Source organism: Hippocampus zosterae, chromosome 13, assembly GCF_025434085.1.
Source record: "Hippocampus zosterae strain Florida chromosome 13, ASM2543408v3, whole genome shotgun sequence".
Lineage (NCBI taxonomy): Eukaryota > Metazoa > Chordata > Actinopteri > Syngnathiformes > Syngnathidae > Hippocampus > Hippocampus zosterae.
The window spans coordinates 14,846,254-14,868,508 of record NC_067463.1 but is presented as its reverse complement, the minus strand read 5'-3'; the positions used below and the strand labels follow the sequence as shown (position 1 = coordinate 14,868,508).

General features: G+C 41.1%; 1 protein-coding gene across 1 annotated transcript in view; it reads right to left on the bottom strand.

Moving 5' to 3' along the window:
* Nucleotides 1-20,404, bottom strand: part of dlc1 (DLC1 Rho GTPase activating protein) — an 81,049-nt gene extending 60,645 nt beyond the window's left edge. Inside the window, exons 1-4 of the mRNA XM_052084827.1 lie at nucleotides 19,853-20,404; nucleotides 17,311-19,118; nucleotides 9,750-9,884; nucleotides 8,897-9,007 (exon numbers count right to left, since the gene is read on the bottom strand). Coding sequence (XP_051940787.1) covers nucleotides 8,897-9,007; nucleotides 9,750-9,884; nucleotides 17,311-19,080 — 2,016 coding nt within the window. The 5' untranslated portion in view covers nucleotides 19,081-19,118; nucleotides 19,853-20,404. The remainder of the gene's footprint in view (nucleotides 1-8,896; nucleotides 9,008-9,749; nucleotides 9,885-17,310; nucleotides 19,119-19,852) is intronic.
* Nucleotides 20,405-22,255: the final 1,851 nt, after the last annotated feature.

Genomic DNA, 22,255 nt, shown 5'->3' with positions numbered 1-22,255 from the left:
ATTCCTCTATAGAGTGCTACTGGTATGTGCTGGCAGTACTAATGCGATGTCCAAACACCAATGAGGTCGTTTATGGTTGTGTCACTGTGAGGGGCCCTGCATCTACAAACAAGATCCCAGGATCCACCAAGGGAGCAAAAAGTCACCACCTGACAAAGCCCACACAAACAATTAAAAATCACTTTGCCTCAAAATTTGACCAGAATTTTGTACTTAACTCTTAATGGAAGCATTTTATCAGGAAGGGGAAAGTTTCTAATTGAAGTACAATTGAAATGGACACCCAGACCTCTGAGGCAGTAGAATAATTTCTCTCAGTTTATCAAAAAAAAGGGTAACGATAAGATATACTTGGTATAAATACTGATTGATGGTTAAAAAAAAAGTGGTTCAAAGATTATTTTTACAAATATCTTTATAATATATATATAATATCACAATTGCCTCCTAAAGGATAAAAGACACTATGGCAACATCTGTGTCATTTGGAGATGAGCTTGTCGAAAATTTCAAGTTTCTATTGGTGTTTGAAGACAGAATGGTAATGAATAAAGGTCTCCATATGGGAGGTCCACATCCTGTCCAGAGTTAACAAGACATTTCAGTTCAGCAGTGTGTGCCCGTGCTATTGTGTAAACACCACACCACGGGTTCCTGTCACTGACCCATGAAGTCACTTACACAGTATAAATCTCCCCTCCACACAACTCGGTGTTTCCTTCATAACAGCAATTATAGTGAAATAAATTTGAGTGAGAGACTGCAGAGCCGTGCAGGAATGCAGATGAATGGGTACCAGTGAGTACCAGGGTTTTCATAGCACCATAGGCGCATATTTTCTTGATTTTCACCCTGAATTTCCCACCGACATGCCACAGAGCAGGTTGGTCTCAGGGGCTAGGTTGTTCCAGGCCGTGTCAGGTGTCCACCGGGGAGCTGTAAGCTGCAAAGCAACAGGCGTCAGCTGCCTCATTTACTACCACTAATTTAGTGGAAATAGGTTCTGTTGGGGCCCAGGAGGTTTGGTCAATTTGGTTTGCACGTGTGTGAGTTAATAATGATCAAGAACTATGTGTGCCTGACTGATAAAGCAATCCTGTATCCATATCCAGGTAGTATGAGCATTTGTGGGTTCCATTTTTGTAGCTGTTCAGTTTTTAAATATTTTCAGCTTTGAATTCTTATGTTACAATGTCAATAGTTAGTCACCCATGTAAATCAAGTCATCGCACTGCTCTTCCAAAACAAACCTGATTAGTCCACCATGACCCAAGCCCACCACAGACTCGCACCCTCTCATGCCCCCTCCTCTTACTTGCAGCTGTGGTGTATGCATGTGCGTGGGTGTGACCACCCATGGTCTGTGCTGGCCTAGGATTAGGGGGAGTTCAAGCTAACGCAAACCTTTTTCTCCCCACCGCTTAACACAAATGGCCAAATTAGTGCAGATGGCTCAGGTAAGCTGCTGGCTCCAGTACTTGAAATAAGGTAAACGTGTCTACGTGGGATCGAGGAGAATTGTGTGTGTGTCGGTGGGAGCACATGAACACACTTGTACAGAATCCTTTGAGATGTTATCTGGAGCTCATTGCTTTTTTTTTTTATTGGCATGATGTGCTATTGTTGCCCTGCACTTATAAAGGAATTTATTCCCCATGGTGTGCCAAGGCCCACGTACACATGTGTGGGGAGACGTGGGAAACAATTTCATGTTACACTTCTTTTCTAAGAAAGATCTTGCCCCCACCTGCTCTCCTCCACTCATACTTTTACCCTCCTTGTTACATTAACACATTTTGATAGCTTCCATATGTCACAGCTGGAGTGTGTCAACAGGAAGTGATGCAATAACTTTCTATTTATGTGACCACTCCTAGCCATAATCCAATTTGCACCATAATGGCATGTGTCTTTGGGTAAGTAATATCATTCAGTATATGCATGCACTAAGGAAATTAAGAGAATAAAGCAAATTTCCTCATGTTGTTGTTCTTCAAGGGTTTGTGGGTACCTGCAAAAGTACTGCATTCAAACTTGACCCAATTATTAGCCCCGTGAGGTGCAATAATGCAGATTGTACTATGAGGGGCAGAAAATGGAATCTGAGCACTCATATGCGTCACAGAGACAGAGACAGAATATCTTCTTGAGCGCATTACAATTCTACTGAGGTTAAACCAAGGCTGCATCAGTAGTGGGTCAATGTTTATACTGAAATATATGACTATGTCCTCTTCCTTTGTTGTTGTCAGGAGTTGGAGATTGTGCCTGGTGAATTGCATTTTATGACAACTGGCTGATTAGGAGCCAACTAGAAAGACAAATTTGGGAGTTTTATGAATTGGGTCCAGATCAATGACAAAAACGCACTTTTCACATGTGGGCAGATGTTTTACAAGACTTCCAATTGTCAAATCTAATCATTTGAAGTCTAAAGAACCCCAATATTGCCCACCCACTGAACAAAATTTACTTTCTGTAACTGGTCATCAACTCAGTTGATGATGAAACAGCAGCATAATGGATACGTATTTGCCAAAGTATGATGACTCGTTAGGTGACCTGAGGATTTACGCAACCAAGTTTCAAATCCAAGATGATGAAAGATAAACATAGTAAAATAAGAAAAAAATAACAAATCGAATCCAAGCCAAAGATAAAGCTATTTGACAATGCTTGCTTAGTTATTGGCTCTTTATCGTTATTGAAATGTGAATGAAATTACTGTCGAGTAAATGAATGAATGCATCACAACTTTAAATTTCCACCAGCCGCGTCGCGGTCACCCCCTCCCACTCCCCCTTCCGATTCATCCTCCCCCTACATGTTATGTCTTGTGACTTGTTGTAACTGTCATATGCTTATGTATGTGCTAGGGTTTTTTTTTAATCCTGGATTTAAATTATCCTCAAAAGAGGATAGTTTGGGCGTGTTTTTTTTTCCCTCTCCCTATCTTGTGGTTTCCTTTCTGAACTCTGACTGTAAATTTCCCCATTGCGGGACTAATAAAGGATATCTTAATCTTAATCAGGAAAGGACAGGCATTTAAACTGTTACAAACAACGGGAGCTTTATCAAATCCATCCAATTAAAAGGCATAGAAGCATTTAATCACATGACAGCATGCATATTAATTTAGCAAACACGTCACCTTTTCCCACTACTCAGGTGGAATTTGTGGCTGAGTGACACGGGTTAATAGAGATAATCCTCATAATCCCCCCTGCAATAACATTGCCAGATTGTTGATTAGCCACTGGATTTATTGGGAGAAAACAGACGGTTGACAACACAGAAGGATTACATCTGCCGACTTGGGGAGACGGCTGTGGCACCACAGCAGCTCATTGACTTCGGAGGAAGACTAGACATAGCTGGGTTTATTGCATTTTCTGAAATTGTTGTTGTAATTTAAGAATGAAGACCATTCACTGACTCAATGCATTTATGGTATCTAGGCTAGCATGTAATTAACTGCAGGGTAGACTACACTGTCTATGAACAGGAATGTTCAAACTTGGTCTTTTTTTAATTATTATAATATATTAGTGTATACAGAGAATAACATTTATTCAAGTAAAGTTCACCAAGGTGATCGCAGATCACCAGTGTGAACAAGCTCACTGATAGGTTCACTGGACTGACGATACCCACCTCGGATATTACCACTGTTGATGAGGGCACCTGTGCTGTCCACACTTTTCATATTTGTTACCCAAGGCTTTGAAACACAGGGTAAGCACCCATTTCTCGAACATAGATTCCAATATAGTGCTGTACTAGATTACTAAAACCAAGCAATTGATTTTCCATGCTAAATTTTAATGACCGTGTAGTTTGTGCCTGCCACTCCCCAAACAAAAAGCATTAAAAAAAAGCTACTGTCGGAGACACCATTTCTTGTATTGATCAAAGCCTTATGTAAGAACAGCTCGATACCCAGAATGTGGACCCAAGGACCAATGTGATGTCACAAAAGCCTTCAGTTTTCCCATCTGGCCACAGGGATGTAAGAAGCAGCTGATCACATTAACAGTGCCACAGTCATTTAAGTCAGGAGAGGGGGAACCGGTACCAATTAAGCTACCTAAAGATGCACAGGGAAGTTACTTCATGCATTGTGTCTCTTGTCAAGGCCTGTCAAGTTGTAGCAACACATGCACAGTTGTGGGTTTCTCTGAAGCCAGGGAAGAACCACGTTCAGTTAATGTGTAAATAAATACATAAAGCTGTTGCGTGGCCACATGAGTAGGCAACTGAACAAAATATAAATCAAGATGTATTGTATTGTATTTTAACCGTTTTAGTATAATCAATACTAACCCAATCACAGATGGGTTAGTATTATGTGATTGATTAACCCAATCACATAAGATAAGATAAGATATCCTTTATTCGTCCCACACTGGGGAAATTTACAGCCTACAGGATAATCGATTACAAAGTAATTACTTGTTGAACACATGTGGAATATCGGGTAAAAACTAGTGGTAAGTGAGAGGTAGTTGAACCAGATGCCAGCCAGGAAAATGCTATTGCTATGTGAACAGTGTGAAACAATGTCAATAAAAGCTTTATTCGATGCAACTTCAGTGAATAGTAGGTCTGCATGTAAGCAAAATGTCCAGGAAAAAAAGCCTCTATGTTTCAATGACGCGCTTCACACCTGCCAGCACAGCAGGCAAAGTGCCCAGAGAAAAGACGCAGAGACTTCATGATGACCACAGCTGACAATGATGCAGTGTAGAAAGGTGGTCCCCAACAATGTGTGAAAAAATGCACCATTTACATCATTGTCCATCAGAGAGTGCCAGAGAACTAAGGTCCCCGCAACACACCAAAACCAGCGTTTGTGTGTGTGTGTGGGGGGGATGGGCGGGGGGTTGGTGTGTGAGCTTGTTTGTCATTTCTCAGATTTATTGCACTTCATTAATTGCAGGCTGCGGGGGGATGGGTTAGGGGAATGCAGATGCCTGCTTTTTAGAGTCATCCATAACATTTATTGTCAACATGGACATCATCTTGGAACTACCGGTATTCCATTTACTTTTTACAGTTAAGTTGTGAAATAAAAGTTGGCGGCGATTCACTGACATACTGCGAGCCAACAGTACAAATTTGTGGTTGTAAGCAACAAAACAGCGGAGTGATGTCTTTACATAGGCTGACACATGATTTATTGGAAAATACTAAGTAAATATAGCATACTTGGGATGTGATTTTAGTACCCTTTCTTAAAAAACATACTGAGTGGGCAGAATTTACAATATTTGCCCTCATCAAAGATGCTGATAGGGAAGTTCACAAAAGAACAATTTCAGCACATTTACCTATGGACGATTGACCTGTTTTGTGACCTGTTTTGTGGGAAAAAATAAATGTGCAGCCACTGCCCTCTTTTTAGGTCCACTTGAACAACCTGTGATGAGAGCCACCATGGAAGCTGTCCAACATTCTGCCATTAGAGATGAACGCAATGCTCATTTTTATTGCCGCTGATTGAGGTATCAATTAAAACCATTTATTACTATGGCAAGATGATCGAAACATGGGTTAATTGCCCAATTTATCAAGCTGAGCATTAAAGGTAAACTCTTTGATTATACCAAATAAAGAGGCCAGTGACTTTTAATCACCTATGTACACACAGTATGTCTCCTTCCTACTCCTGAAGTGCGCAAGTCTCGAAATATACGTAAAAACATGATTTCCTTTTGGGAGTTGAGAAGTTCAATTTCTATATCCTGTATCACACACTCTGTTTTTTGGGGGGGTCTGTATTTGTCTCCTTATTACAGCTCTGCCAAACCGAGTGAGGAATGACCTTGGGGACAATGACACCATCCAAAGTGGCTGGCGGAGTAACCGCTGGAATTCAATTCCAGATGAAGCAGTGGTTGGATTCATACCACCTTAAAAAAATGCTAACAATACAATTTCAGAGCTTTGCACTGGTTTTGAACCAACAACAGGCATGAAGCATAATGGATTTGCATGCAGATATAAAGGAAAGCCAACAGAGTTAAGCATTTTGCAGGACCTTGAGGAGGTGTGGTCTGGATAAAGGATGTTTGGGGACTGAGAGCTACTAAACCGGAACCCAGAGCAAGGACAGAGCAGAGATTTGCTTGTGACCTCAGCACGCAAACCACAGCTATTCTATTGTCCACTAACTGCACACAGATAAAAGAGCTATGCACATTCGTAATCTACTGACAAGAAGGAAAGTGCTCATCAAACTCAAATAAAAATATCTCCAACAAATTGTCCTGCCAAAAGACATAAAAGTCTAGAACAGAAACCTGGGAGATTCAGACTTCACTGTGAAATTCCGACAACCACACCAAGAGACGACAAAAGTCATCTTTAGAGCAGCAATGTCTTGCAGCAATGCCTGCCACACACGACTCAGCCGAAAGCAACTGAAGTGGAGCAATGTAAAAAATTACTATTGGCAACTGTATGGCACACACCAAAAGATTGAGAGCACCACACATTTACCGATGCCCTGAAACTGGAAAAAAATCTTCAAAGACTAATCACAATATCGTGAAAATATTTACTTCACACTGACATTCCAACAATGCACGTGCAGTTTAATTTTTCGTTTTTTTTTTTCATAAAGGCAGCGTTATTTGGTCATGAAAACTTTGTCGCCAACTCCATACACTGTGCACCAGTTTAGTCGGTTTCGATCCATCTGAGGGGTCAAAAGTGTCCCTGTTATGCAATGCTTGGATACGTTTTGTGAGAGAGTATCACCTGTCACCATATCTGTAAGAGTGTTGGTTTAAACACCCCTTTGCTGAATTTGTCTGTGCCATGTTTAACGGCGCGTCTCTTTAAGGGGTGCCGCATATGTCTTGCTAGTGAGAAAGCTCAGCACTCAAGGTGACTGATATGTTGTTTCCGACAGTAACATTCAGAGGAAGGTGGCCGGGGGTCAGCAGCTTCCACCCGCCTCTGTGGCTTGGCATATCCTTTCCAGCCACTGACCCCTAAAAATAGAGGCTCAAAACAAATGGTCTTAAAATGCACAGACATTTGTCAGTGCTGATTGCCTGTATGTGGCCAAATATAGCAATGTCTGTTGATATTAAAATGACAATCAATTACGCAACTGTTTTGGAATCCTACAAAACGAGTGATTATCGTTAAATTATTTAGGATTATCAATCTTTTGCTATGTATGGTTAGGATCGGTGATCAGGGATATATTTATTATCGCTAGATGTTTAAGTGGGATTTCCGAATGTGTCAAGTAGATATCATTGTAGCGAGACAGAGTGTAGCAAAACTACGGGCAGCACGGTTAGTGGACTACGTTTGCACATATAAGGGGCCGACATAATTCAGGATTACCTCTCACATTTACCGGTTCATTTTGAAATGCTCTCACTCAAATAAATGAAATGCTCTCATGCACATTCCTGTTCATGTATTTTTTTTTTAAATCAGCACTTCTGAAGTACTCTCATTAAAACTAGTGAATGCACACACACACACAATTTTGAAACACTCTTGTACACACTACTCAAAGACTCTCAAACGTATACAGTATCAAAATGCGCTTATGCACACAAATAGATGGACATTAAAATAAATTTCTGTCCTATGTATGGCCCGCGACCCTCATGAGGATAGGGGACCCCTGGACCTCTGCACTGTGATACTGACATGCTATCCAGTCAACCACTGTGCCGCCTTCCTCATATTATTCATCCTCCGAGCCGCTTGATCCTCACTAGGGTCGCGTGGGGTGCTGGAGCCTATCCCAGCCGTCCTCGGGCAGTAGGCGGGGCACACCCTGAATCGGTTGCCAGCCAATCACAGGGCACACAGAGACGAACAACCATCCACGCTCACACTCACACCTAGGGACAATTTAGAGTGTTCAATCAGCCTGCCACGCATGTTTTTTTTTGGAATGTGGGAGGAAACCGGAGCACCCGGAGAAAACCCACGCAGGCCGGGGAGAACATGCAAACTCCACACAGGGAGGCCGGAGCTGGAATCGAACCCGGTACCTCTGCACTGTGAAGCCGACGCGCTAACCACTGGACTACCGGGCCGCCCGTCTTGATTATTTTGTTTTCAAAATTCCTTTTTTTTTAAAATACTGTGTATCAAAATCATATACAGCATAAAGACTACCAATGGATCTGGTTTAGCGTTGCCCACATATATGGAATATCATAGGCCATGTGTATGGCACATTCCATGGCAGTTCTAAAATTACCTGATCCGCTTCGAAGGTTTGTGACGTGGGCATGGAATCACAACAGATAACGTTGGAATTTGATAAAGCAATTGTTTTCCCCGGCAGAAAAATCTTGGAATCGTTCAAGGAATGACCTACCATATTCCACACAAGACCAACAAGAGATATCATTTTAGATATTTTCTCTTTCAAACATCTTGTAAATGATTTGCTTTATGTCCACTTTCTTTTGCAGATAGAGCAAGGCGGACAATGCCATTAAGGTACCAGGCAAACGGGTTAGAGGAGGGCCAACTCACTTGAAGCACATCCCTCGTGACTCCCCTTTCCTGGTGTCTCAAGTCTTGGACACCCCTTGACCCCTTTTATTGGGACGAATGGGTCTAAATCTCTGGAAGCGGCTAATTAAAAAGCTTTAACGTCTGCTTGGCTAAGCTTTAAGTGGTGGCAGATTCCTACAATTGGAGGTTTCACTCCAAGTTAGAGTATGAAGACAAAGTGTCTGCTCTTTTTCGTCAAACGCATTACACAATGAATCTGTGTAGTTGAATCACTCCTCAAAGTGGTGTGCAGCCTGCAATGTGAAATCAATATTTTTTTTCATTCATCAATAATGATGCTTAGTATTTTATTCAAATACTCTATTTGAAAGAAGAATCAAAATGTCCAACTTACCCCACTCTTAGGTTTTGCTCCAAGGGCTGGTGAGGTGCCTTTTGCTGGGGCAGCAAGTGCATGAGGATACTGCATATGTGATGCAACTGGCACAGATCCCAAATCAAAATCCTGCATCAATAACATACACATTGTCTCGGTTTTCCCTTGCATTTATTCAAATATTATTGTTTTCATGTCATTGTCATCAGCAGATAACAAACACTTGGTACATTCATTCTCGCTATGCCTCTGATAGCATTAATCATTTGGGCAGCGGGTCTTTTTTTTTCTGACACCAAATACAATACTCTCGCAAGTACCACTATCATCAACATTAAAATTCATTAGTATAATAGGCCTTAGTGTTCATCAACAATGACGCAGATATTTTATTCCTCAACCTAAAAAGTATAATGAATATTTTTGAAAGCCACTGTAGGATTATGAACATCTTTAACATTACAACTGCACTTACAGTAAATGTAGAGATATAAAACCACAGGCTAATTAAATAATGATTCAGTTAAAATTGATTGAATAAAAATGTTCATTAAAGATTGTATCTCAATAACTGTTTTGTTTTCTTTAATCACATCTTAAAGATTACAAGCAAATGTATTGCACTTCCAACTTCAATACAGTACAACTGAACTCTACTTAACAAATAGACTGTACTGGATTAAAAAAATTGAAGCCACTGTAACATGCACAGGTTGAATATTTAATTTTGTGATTCTTTCACATACCACTAGAGGGCAGATGAGCAAATTGTATTCGAGAACTGCAATCGTGGGTAGAAAAAATATTCAAGCCTAAAACTTCAGCTGAAAAATGACAGAAAAGTCAAGCAAGTCAAAATGCAGCTTTGTACCAGTTGTCGTCGCCGAGGGAGGGTGGGAGTGCTGCCGATGGAAGAGTTAGCGCTCAAGGCATTTTCAATTTCCTGGTCCAACTGGTCCAGCTTCATCATTAGCAGCACCATCGAGTCCAGACGAGCATGGTCTCGCTGAAAGAACATTATTTCAAAATAGCCATAAATAAGATTTAAAAAGACATTCATTGATTTAGACATTCACAATACATTTACAAAAAATATATCATGTGTGTGTGTACCATAAAAGTATAAAAAACAAACAACACAAAACAACAACAAAAACTCACTCTGGCAATAAATCTTACTAATTTACTCACATTAAATTGGTATCTTGAATATCTTTGAATAAATACGGAAAATATCTTAACTTTTATAAATAATTGTTTGTTTGATTGCAAATACCATTTCATTGCATGGTGGGCCAAGAAACGACAACAGCGGATACGTTGCACCTAATCCATCTGTACTGTTCAGTGGGCCAATTCGCCAATGATTAAAAGCCACACAGTGACCCCAGGTGGTGTTCCTCTAGTAAGGCAAGACCTACTTTCCAACCCTATCCCTCTCTGATGTTCATTCATTCATTCATGCATCTTCCGAACCGCTTGATCCTCACAAGGGTGGTGGGGGGCGCTGGGGCCTAACCCAGCTGTCTTTGGGCAGTAGGCGGGGGACACCCTGAATCGGTTGCCAGCCAATGACAGGGCCCTCTCTGATGTTTAATTTGATAAACACCCTGGTTAGACACAAATCCGACCTGCTTTCATTTCCTTGTGATTGTTCCGAACAATGAGTTGGACTCATTGGGAGTATGAGCCTCCTTCCGCACAAACACCCCAACAAACAAATGACATCACAAGGTTTGCTCAATGGCATCAAACAAACTTGTTACAATCACCGAAAACTGTACTCGTAAAAACATGTTCAAAGGGTGAGCTCATAGGAAAATAAGACATTTGATTTGTATGCTGCGGCAAAGGTACGGACGCATGGCGACATGTGAATGTGAGCCCAGTCACTATCTGTTCAATGAAGTGATTACCGAGAAATCACATTCAATTATGTGGGAGAAGTATAAAGCATAAACCTGCGAATATGGTTTGAGTTTACTTAATGACGGGTGTGTATGGTTGACAGCGTGCACATGGGCATAGTTGTGATTAATGGTATTTTTTGTGTCTGACATACTGTAGAATACATCTAATGCGCCACAATAGCCATCCGATTCGAGACAATGCCATGATCTTGTGACATCCAGTACAGCATCGGTTCCTGATGTTTGTTATCACATGGGATTCACATCACATGTTTTCACTACTCTAGCTCAGTTATGACCCACTTGAAGAGATGTGAAGAACAATCAAGAAAATGTACTGTTTCGAAATTACTTTAAAAAAATGTACATATATCATATTTTAGCTAAACAGACATATGTAGTCGATTATTTATGTATTTATTTAAAAGGAGACAATGCACATTAACCAACATGGAAACCCAAGTTAGCTAAATTAAGCTAATTTTCATCTGCAATCCCTTGGGGAGATGTCAAAGCCAACCTCAAATTAAATGCAAATATCAATTCACACAAAAATAGAGCAGAATTTAAAAAAAAAAACTATTTTCACATTAGGGGTTCTCGAGGGCAGAATCAGATGTTTTGAAGAGGGGATTGGGGGGGCATCTAAACCATATGCAGCAAGGGCCCTCGAGGTCCGCAGTTGGGGACTTCTGGTTTACCCGTTCAAAGTGCCATTCATCCATCTTTATTAAAAAAACAAAAACAAATGATGAACATGACAACTCTGAATACAAAATGTCTTCTTTTACATCTGTTACAATGAAATTTGAAATTACAATGAAAGAGACCCAGCAAATTTTTGCTGGGTCTGTCCATGGACCCACCCGAAATGGGAATGAGTATCCCTGAGCCATAGGCAATTTTGGACCTAATGGCGTGGGACCAAGACCAATTACTTATGGATTTTCGCTGGTGAATACTGGGGAAACAATGAAGAGAGCAACCATTACATTTCAAATACCCCAAAGGTCCAAGAATTTGGAAACACAAATTTGGTGAGAAAATGTATCTAAAAGCCACTCAAGATCTTGACGGTTGAATCATAATTGTGCGTTACCGAGCGCGAGACGCCTTCATATCAGTTCATCCAGACTCAAAGCATTCAACTCATGTCCACTGTTTCTTCTTTTTTTTGCCACATGTAATACAAATCATCTTGTGGTGTGATGAAAACTATTTTAATGTGTTTTACTGTTAATGTTAACATCCTTTTTATGTATTCATTCGGGAATACATAATTCATTTTAGCATTCGGGAATTAGCATTCATTTAATACATTTTAGCATTCGGGAATACTAAAATGTTACCTCAACAAAATTTACCACGTGAGCAATTGTTCCCTCACGACAATATACAACCAAAATCTGAGGTTGAAGCTATATTTTGACCGTATTGTCTTCATACTTCTTTCCAAGTTAGTGGACGAGTGGCCTACGGAAACCTGCTCCCATTGCATTGACTCAGAACACTTAACAGCTTGGGTCACATGTGTCTTGGCAAAATCTGTCATATTTGTGCATTCACTGACATTCCAGGCTGGTAGCGACACACATTGACAAGTTCTGCCTCTTTCACAGAGTACGACAATGAAACACTGTCATGGTGAAACAATGACATCTTCACGAGCCCTCACTGAATGAACAAACACATCTGGCTGGAGACGGCAAAAACAGCAACCGCAAAACAGCAGAGTGAAAAAAAAAAACAAGTGTAGGGCAAGGTCTGTGTCATTTTATGGGACGTTTTAGTGGTTTGGGTGCTCCTTTTCTCTCATCCCCTTGCATTCCTCTCTACTTCCTGTTTTTTTTTTTTTTTTTAATGTGAGACAGTTCCCACACTAAACTGCGGGTTACGTCCCTCCCCTTTCGTTGTTTTCTTTTTTTCTTCCTTTGTACCTGTTTTTTTAAGTGCATTGCTGGTCGGGGGGGGGGGGGGGGTTGTTGCAAAGTCAAAAGCTAAATAACTATGCAACAAACTAAAGTGTGCATGTGCTTAGTATGACAGCTACAGCTGTGCAATCAGACATAAATGAGAGCTTTCTTGTCAAATGAGAACAAAAATTGAAACAGACAGAAATAGAGAGAGAGAGAGAGAGAGAGAGAGAGAGAAAAACGTCTTTCTTCGCCAAGTCGCCTGCTGCCAGATAGACGACTGTTGAGCCAGATTGGCCCTGGGGCCAGGATAAAGCCTTGTTGCTAAAACAAATAAACACAGTCAAAAAGCCGAATATCAAGGTAATCTAAAATCATTATGCACACCAGATGGGTTTCATTTGACTAATTCGATCCACAACTCCATGAGCCTTGTGGCACGTCATCATGTATTGAAGAACTTGTGCTGAATTCTTCATCATCACCTATCATAAGATCCATCCGTTTTATCAATGTTGTATTTAAAAGTGTTTATTAACCATGTGTTTTAGACTAAATACTTCCTCGTTTTGACAACAATAATATACGTGTTTATATAATATTAATTTTATCCAGGTTAAAACCTGGTTAAAATGACCATATCGTTGCTGTCCTGTGGAAAACATGTCTGTTCATTTTGTCATTTTTACGTTAATGGGGTGTCTGTGTTTTGGACATCCCATTTATATAAAAATTAAACAAATGACAAAAATGGACACACGGTCAGTCCTCCTTTCAGCGTAACCCATTTACATCATTTCAACCCCTATGATAGTCACATTTCAAAGTCCAGATTTCACATGGTTAATTTTTCATTTGCCGATTTTGCTTACAACATTCACCTTTAGAACATAAACCTCATTACAACGGACAGATTTTTCCCACAAAATAGTGAAAATGCCTTCGTTACAATGAACTGTGGGAAGCTAACTGTCACCGCGACCTAGCTTCAGAACAAAATGTACATCGCGGGATTACCCTCCGTTGCTTAGTAACGTCACTGATCGACTCGTACATTACTGTACTTCCGGAGGCACGGCGCGGTTTTGAGGACATTGGTCTGAAAACATGTCTGGTAAACTGAAGCAAATCTCGCTGTCTGTGAAGGCTGAAATGGTCTTGAACTTTCGAAAGGGAGTCTCGCATTCGGCAAAAGTCAATGATTTTGACAATCATCCGTGATGGCAACAAAATCATGGCAGAGTTCGAGGCCAACAGATGATCGTAAACAACTTCGGGGCGCAGCACATCCTGAACTGGAAAAAGCACTTTTCATTTGCTGACTGAATGTTTTCTTCCGACTGTATACACGTATTTGTAGTTGACATGTTTATACTATATTACATGTTCATGTTTTTACACCTATAAGTGTTCATACTGGGTTATACATAGTAGTTGGTGGCCATTTTATTCGAAATTGTACTAACAAACTACTGTACCAATATAATGTAGACATTCATTATGTCCCTCGAGGTACTTTGTAACAAGGTTTGACTGTCAATGTTTTTCCCAGGACAGCAACGATATGGTAAAACGATCCCCTCTACCTACGATTTGCCTGACATTTTTGTGGTTACACACCTCTTTAGGAGTTCCACAGGTCAGGATCTTTCGCATTCAATGTGTATACATAAAAGTTGCAAGATGCCGATGATATTGATGCTGCCCAGTTTAGCATGACTGTGATCTTGGCTTCCTGGCGGCTGACCGATGTCATCCGTGTTGGTAAATAAGAGGAAAGTGGGACGATTAATTTACCTCCTGATTCGATTCATATCACAATACTTGTGTAACAATTACATTTACATCACCATTAATTATACTGCGGTTTGCGATTCAATACCACGGTTATTGGCATTTTTCTCAAACAATAATTTTTTTATAACATTTTAATACAATTCTCAACAACATAAACCATAAACAATACACAAGTTGAATCATGTACGTCAATCAATGCAGCCAGATCAAAGTCAGTCACTCTTGTTGACATTTATTTCCAGCCAAATGCCAGTGGTATAACATTACAACAAGTTCCTGGTCAGTGCCATCAGCGGTCAAGAAGATGCCATAACATTTTCACCATCTGCAATACATCCATTTTCCGATCCACTTTATCCTCACAAGGACCGCGGGGGGTGCTGTAGCCTATCCCAGCCGTCTCGGGTAGTAGGCGGGGGACACCCTGAACTGGTTGCCAGCCAATCGCAGGGCACACATAGACGAACAAGCATCCGTTCTCACACTCACACGAGGGGCAATTTTGAGTGTGCATGCTGCCATGCATGTTTTTGGAATGTGGGAGGAAACCGGTGTACCCAGAGAAAACCCACACAGCACAGGGAGAAAATGTAAATTCTACAGAGGAAGGCCGGAGCTAGATCCGCTATACGTTTATTTTTTTTTTTAATTGTTTTGATCTGGCTGTGTGGCTCAGTCACACTGGCTCATTCGGATGACGTTGTGTCACACTGTTGAATGCTCAAGCCCGCTGACTCATCTAAAAAAAGTTGGCTCTGCGCTGCTATCTGATGGACGAAAGTGGTAGCGTCACCTTTGCTTTTTGAAAAGAAATCATGATACAGTAATCAATTCTGAACTTTGACATCGATTTATTGAATCTTGGCACATAACCTGAAAGTTGAGTGAATCGATTTTTTTTGCACACCCCTACTGCATAGAAATTGATATTTGGTTCTTTAAAATGTCTGAAACAGTAGGGCATACATTCTTTTAAGAATAAATACAAAAATAATGTCAAGGAGGCTCCTCTCACTGTTCACATGGGTCAGTCACTGAGCATCATAGCCTATTCCAAGTTTGTGACTCAAGACAAGAACTGTGGTTGCCAGTATGACTTTAAAGCATTTCCAATGTGGACTATAATCAGTACTTTCGCGAAAACATATAATATAAGCACAGTGACACAATGTAACAATTTATATGAAAAATGGCCCATAAAAGCCACCTGAAGTTCGCAGGCCGCAAAGCTCATATTGACAAACTCCTTCAGTTAGTCTCTCTATGATTTTGTCGATTCTTACACTGGAGTTCTTACATTTTGAGTCTGTATTTGTAAAATGTACATCAATGACAAGGCGGTAATGTCATTGTGTTTGAGATAAATGAGACGAATGCCACAATTGCATTGTAATCAGGATGTATTGTATTGTTTTTACAATTTTGTATTTATATCCCTCGGAATTTCGTGGACATTTCTGCCTTTTGCATCATTCCACAGCATAACACGATCATTTACATATTTTAATCCACAATACATTTAAAACATTGGGTTTGCATGTATTGAAAAGGAGTACTATTTGAATGATTTTACAACCTGCAAAACCATCAAAACGCTAGACTCGATAATATTCACACAAAGTAGTTAACTTTCATCAAGATGACAATTTTTTTTTCTGAGTCTTAGTTATTGTGTGTAAACAAATTACAATCCGGTTTGGCACAGACAAAAAACACTAACATGAGAGTGTTTGTAAACGTCCACATTCTGTCTTAAATCTGCCTTTACATTTCAACTTCACAGCTACACAAAGTAGGTTTAGTTCAGAACGTTGACATTCATGTATTTGCTTTTTAACTGTTTAATAATCATCATCAGAATAATAATTCCGTTTTCAATTGATGACTCTTACCAAAACTCAGTGGGGCATCCTTACCTACTCTAGACAGGAAATTACAGGCAACAAAGGGACAAACCCATTCAGATTAAAAGATAACCTCTTGGGCATAGGAAATAACTATGCTTAACCTATTAAGGAGAAAATCTCAAATTTGCAAGAAATAATAATGAAGGGATTTTCTTTACTGCCAAATCCGTAAAAAATTACAAATTGGGATTTTCAAGAGTCAATCTTTACCAGCCAGTGAAGCCAATGACATCATCATACGAATGTAACACAATGCACACATTATGGTCAACGCAAAAAGCAGAAATGTGCATCATGAGCTTTAATTATTTTTTTTTGGGGGGGTGCTGCCACTCCAATAAAGCCAACTTTTAACATTATTATTATTTTTGGTGACCATTGGACAATAAAACTAAATTTAAAAAAACATGGACTTTCTGTTGGCTTGTTCTTTGAAACAGTGAGCCTACACCCATCTTTGGCACCCTTCTGTGCCTGCTGGGCAGACGACAATACAAATACCCCAATTTACAATTGTGTGAAAAGCTTAAAACTTTAACCCGGGCAAGAAGTTGAGCGTTCAGATCTCTGAGATCATAGTCTCCACATACTGCACTTATGGGACTTTATTTTGAAATGAGTTGTTGAGAAAGACAAACATTTGGCGTATCAACACCACTAAACACACACACACACAGATATGTAAGCATGTGAGAGTGAAGTCATTGTTTTCCGAGACATTTGCCAAGTGTGGGAAAGAAATTATTCATAGGCTATGTACTGTATGACAGTTTATAATAATAATAATAATAATTAAAAAAAACCTTTATGTGTGCGTAATAATCACTGCACAACTAACAATCAGTTGCCGTCTCACTAAGTTGTGTCTACGCCTACAATATCCTCTAAAATATGTTCTTCCTTACCTTCTTAAGGCGCACTTGTACCCCCTCCTCCTCCTTCTGAACTCCAGACTCACGCATTCCATTAAAAAGTGGATCGCCACAGGGAATACCCTCCTGTGTGGCGTTGTCCGTCTGCTCTGTCCTCGAGTCGGCCACTTGCGAGTGGCGTTCACTCGGACCATCTGCCACCTCAGAGCCAGGTGACTCATTCAGGCAACCAGAGGCTTCGTTGCCATGGAATCCCTCCGGCGAGAGCACATTGTTGACCTCTGTTGAGAGTAGAAGCAGGTTTTGGGGGTGTTTTTCACTCGCTGTATATTCATCATCCTTCTGGCAATGAATAGTTTTGATGAGATTCTTCAGAGCAGGTGCACAGCTCCCTCCTGCAGCAAGCTGGTTCACCTCTGGGATAGTTTCCAATGATGAAGAACTTTCATCAGAGTCTTTGTCTGGCTGGCTTGCAGTCGTCACAGTCAAGATGGGCTCTGCTTCTTGAATAATGATTTTCTGCGTGAGGTCTTCCACCGACTCCCGCGATCCTTTTTGCTCACATGGCACTTTACTGCTGGCCAAGCAACACTGAACTTTGACACAAGTATCAGGTGAGGCGATTGGTCCCAAACTGACATCCCCAGATTTTTCGCTGCTTTCGCCGTATCTACTTTCCTCCCCCTGAGACATTTTGATCGCTCTTGTTTCAGAAACACACTGCTCCGACAATGTCTGGAAGGACATTTCACCACCAGGGGCCCGATCCCCTGCTCCAGCAGGATCTTGCTTTCCTTCTTGAATGTTTCTGGAAAGGTGCTCATGTCCTGATTTTTCATTTGGAGCGTCTGGGTTATTTAATCCATCCAGTTTGTCAGATGAATCTGCGGTCCAGGTTTCAATTGCTCCTTTGTCACATTTTCCTTCTGCCGCTGAGATCACAACTGGCTCCGCAACTTTGTTAGCCAATGACATCACAAGAAGACTATCCATTTTATGGAGTGAACTGAGCAGACCAACATCCAAGGTTATCTTTGTGCCAGCATGGCCAGGAATGGAAATCACTTCCTCAACATCTGGGAGGTCATTCCGAGGTTCGCGTTGAGCGGCAGAGCGCGACTTCAGTGTGACCTCTGGGATTTCAGGAGGTCTGCTGTAACTATCTCTATGTCCCTCCTTTGTTTGAGAATGATTTGGAAGTTTGCCAGGCTGTCCAGCGACAGATTGCGACAGTGGAGGCCCATTGTCCGAAGAAATAGAGATGCATTGTTGCTGATCACGTGAGATTAGTGAATTTTTAAAGACATCATCAACATTCTCTGTGCCAACTTGGTCTTCAGCTTCACCAGTTTCCTGAGCGCCGTTGCCCGACGCGCAGAGAATCACGGCGCCGCTATTGTCACTCTGTGAATCACGGTCAAAATAGACTGAAGTCTTGAGGTGATCTGTAATCCTCCGCTGCACATCCAGACATTTGTGAAGGCTGCAAATGAACTTCTTCTCAAGTGGAGCTTTAACATCGTCTGTCAGCTTCACACGCGCCGAATGGATCTCATCATGTAATCCGGAGGTGGTCACATCCGGCCTTTGAGCCGGCTCGTCTGTGAGCAGTTGGTGGCAGCCCTCTGGCATAGAGGTGCATCGTGTCCATCGACCCTGCTTGGAGACCCCTGAACCCGTCCAAAGCCCCTCGCTGTCAACACCGTGGCAACAGATCAGGTCCAGATCATCAAAGCTATATTGTAATCCTGAAGGATGAGTCACATGATCCTCCCAACTTCTCTTGCGTATAGCAACTGGCATTATTGGTGGGCAGCACTATTCCATCGAGATGCTTTTAACTGAGGGTGAAAAAGAAAATATGGACGTGAAAAGACTAATATGGAAATGTTACCAACGTTATGCATCGCGAGCAATGTGACTAAGATTTACAATCTTAACAGCAATGAAATTATTTCCTCCCCCCCCCCCCCTTTTCTTGAATTCTTGAAGATGGTCTAGAGGTTTGTTTTTGTATTCACAATTTCCCCAAACAATAGAAGCTGAGCCCACTGTTTATACAGTTTAAAATTGTATTTTCAAGATACCATTTGGGTGCTTACTACATTGGATGACTGTGATAATGGACAGAGAATAAACCACAAAGCAAGTGATCAGAAAAAAAAATACTGTGTAGATCAAACACAATATATTTGCAGGGAATTCTTTGAACTTTTACTTCTATGAACAAAACGAAACACATACAGTGTTGTTTGCAATGATGGTGAAAAGGCATAACTGCATGACCACAGTAGTTTTTTTAATACATTTTTTTCATTGTCAATTTAAAAATTGCTTGTTAAAAATCACCAGATTGGTGACTGTCAGTATACCCTTCTTTACCCTCACACAATGACATTTGAGGAAAAAATACAAATTAATGGGAGCAAAATCATGTATTTTGACGAATCCCATGATATTAAAGGATTGCTTTAAATCATACCATTTCAAAACAATGTCATGGTCCGATGGTTGTATTTCGTTTTATTTCAGTTAAAAATGTTCTGTCACAATTAACTTTTTCTGTCATAATTACCTTTTGTTTGCTAGAAGTCACGCAAGTCATGCAACCGTCATCTGCGCCCTGTGCATGAACCTGCACAGTTTATGAATCTTGAAAGGGTTTAAAAAATATATATACTCCTTCAATATGTCAATCAGCCTGGAGGAACCAAATATGTTTCTCCTTTTTCTTCTTCTTGTGGTACAGTATAAGTGATGACACCGTTCTATGAAGCCATAAAGTCAACAGTAAAACATCTGGTGATAACCAACAAATTGGCTTCCGATCTGCTCCGAGTACAATCCGCCAGAAAAGTGTGGAAGTCGCCCTTTCATTCATCCACTGGGAGAAATCAGTACAATCTTAAGGAAATGTGATTCCATATCCGTCTGAGAAGTTGTTGGCTGTCTTCACTTGAGGTTTCTGACTGGAGTCGGTAGCGGGAGGCGAGCTGAAGAACACCCCAAAGACAGACAGAAAGCCCGGGAGCAGTGCAAAGTCCAAAGACATCTTCCATCTTGATCACATTAGTGTTTTTGCTGACGCTGAACGCTGAAAGCTGGGTGGTGTAAGAGGGGCTGGGTTTGCCTTCCCCACTCCTCCCCAAGTCTTCTCCATTTGATCCCTCTCACATCAGGTCTCCTCCCCGCTGATTGTGACAGCGAGTCTGAGTCACGTCCCCAACCCCCAGTGTATAACTTGCACAACATACCGAATACATTTATAAACTCCACCTCCTCTCCCATATGTTTTGCCACTTTTTATACGCTAGCTCAGCTCCTCGCAATTGTGGAAACTTCTTCACAAGTCTGACAAAACTGTGATTTCCTCGGTTGAGTGAACCCGTTTGTCTTCTTACAACGGCTTCCTAAGCATAGCGAAAAGGCTCCCGCCAATGGGATTAATAATACACAGACTGCCCTGTAAAAAACCTGAGCACTGGGCCAAAAAAGATTGCTCTGTTTTAGCATCTCCATCTATGGCACGCTTTTACCCAAAATGTGCAGTGCCGCAACTGGATAAGAAACCTTGATAAGATACACTGAGGCAATTGAAAAACTGCAATGCATCACAACCCCACGTAAAAGAATCTGCGGAAACAGATGAAAACGATATATTTTACATATTTGTCACCGGTTTTCAGGTGATGTGAATTCAAAATTGCGAAAAATACAGACTTTGATAAAACGATCAAACAAAATCACTTCAAATATTTTGTCTCGTGTTCAATTATTTAGCAATCCAGCACTTTGTGACAGAGATGCGTCAACAAGGCTTATAATATTTTTACTTTCTACATGGCCGGCTAATCATTGTGTGAAGCTTTTTCCGTCTCTGTGCAGCGAGGTGCAACAGCAGCACAACATTCCCAGCCTGAATCAGCTGAAATCCCTTCTACATAATCTTCTGTCACACTACAAGGAATTGTGACCACGTTTATCACGATCATGCAACTCGTAGGAAACAATGGGAGAAATCTGGAAAACTGGAATGAAACACCCTCTGACTATGCCTGCAATCTCGGCATTTTAACCTGCGGGTCATCCAGATGTGCGGCGGACGAGCACTTTTTCGGGGGTGTCTTGCTGGGAAACAGTCACTCTCGACACAGATGGTCGTACTTAAAGGAAAAGGAAGAGGTCCAAGCTCAACAAGAATTCTCTGTAGTATGTCACATGATGTACTTTGCGGTTATGCCAAGTGCAGTGCAACGAAATACAGATCTGGTTGGCCGCAGTGGCTTCAGCGTGGATATAGCTGCCGATTGAAGTGTGTAGGCTGACACGGACCATGACTCAGCCTATCCACTCATTACCGCCCGTAGACATCTATCTCTAGCTCTATAATTTAAAAGCTAAAGCTGCCATTCAGACCCCCTTGCGAGGCCACATGCTAAACCGTGCACGTCATACTCAGATCTATCAATGACATTTTGCAAACAAGTGCACAACCGACAACTTGTGAGAAACCACGTGAGCAATGGATGGGTGTGTTTGCGAATGAAATGTCGCAGTGGAGAGGCAACAAGGTGAGCAGCAAAGGCCAATCTCTGACCAACGAGGTCGAATCAGGTTGGTCGTGTGCTGCTGGGATGCAGCCATTGTGACCACGGACAGGATAAACAGTAAAGAAATTTGGAAGAGTGGAGACCTGACTTGACAGACTTTGCAAATACCATTCATTTTTGGTAACATGTTCTTTTGGCTCCTGTAGCTTCACATTATTCAACCTAACATTGAAATATCAAGCCAGGTTCCAGAGCCCGCTACGGTGCTGTTCATGGTGAATCCGGAGCAAAAGGACACGAGGACACCCATTGCAAATGGACAACAGCTCAGAAACCAGCTCACCATAACAGTCTCTGTTAATTTTTTCAATTCATTTCTGCATTTTCACTTTCGAGACTCTAATTTGCAGTGCTGTTGAAATACCCAA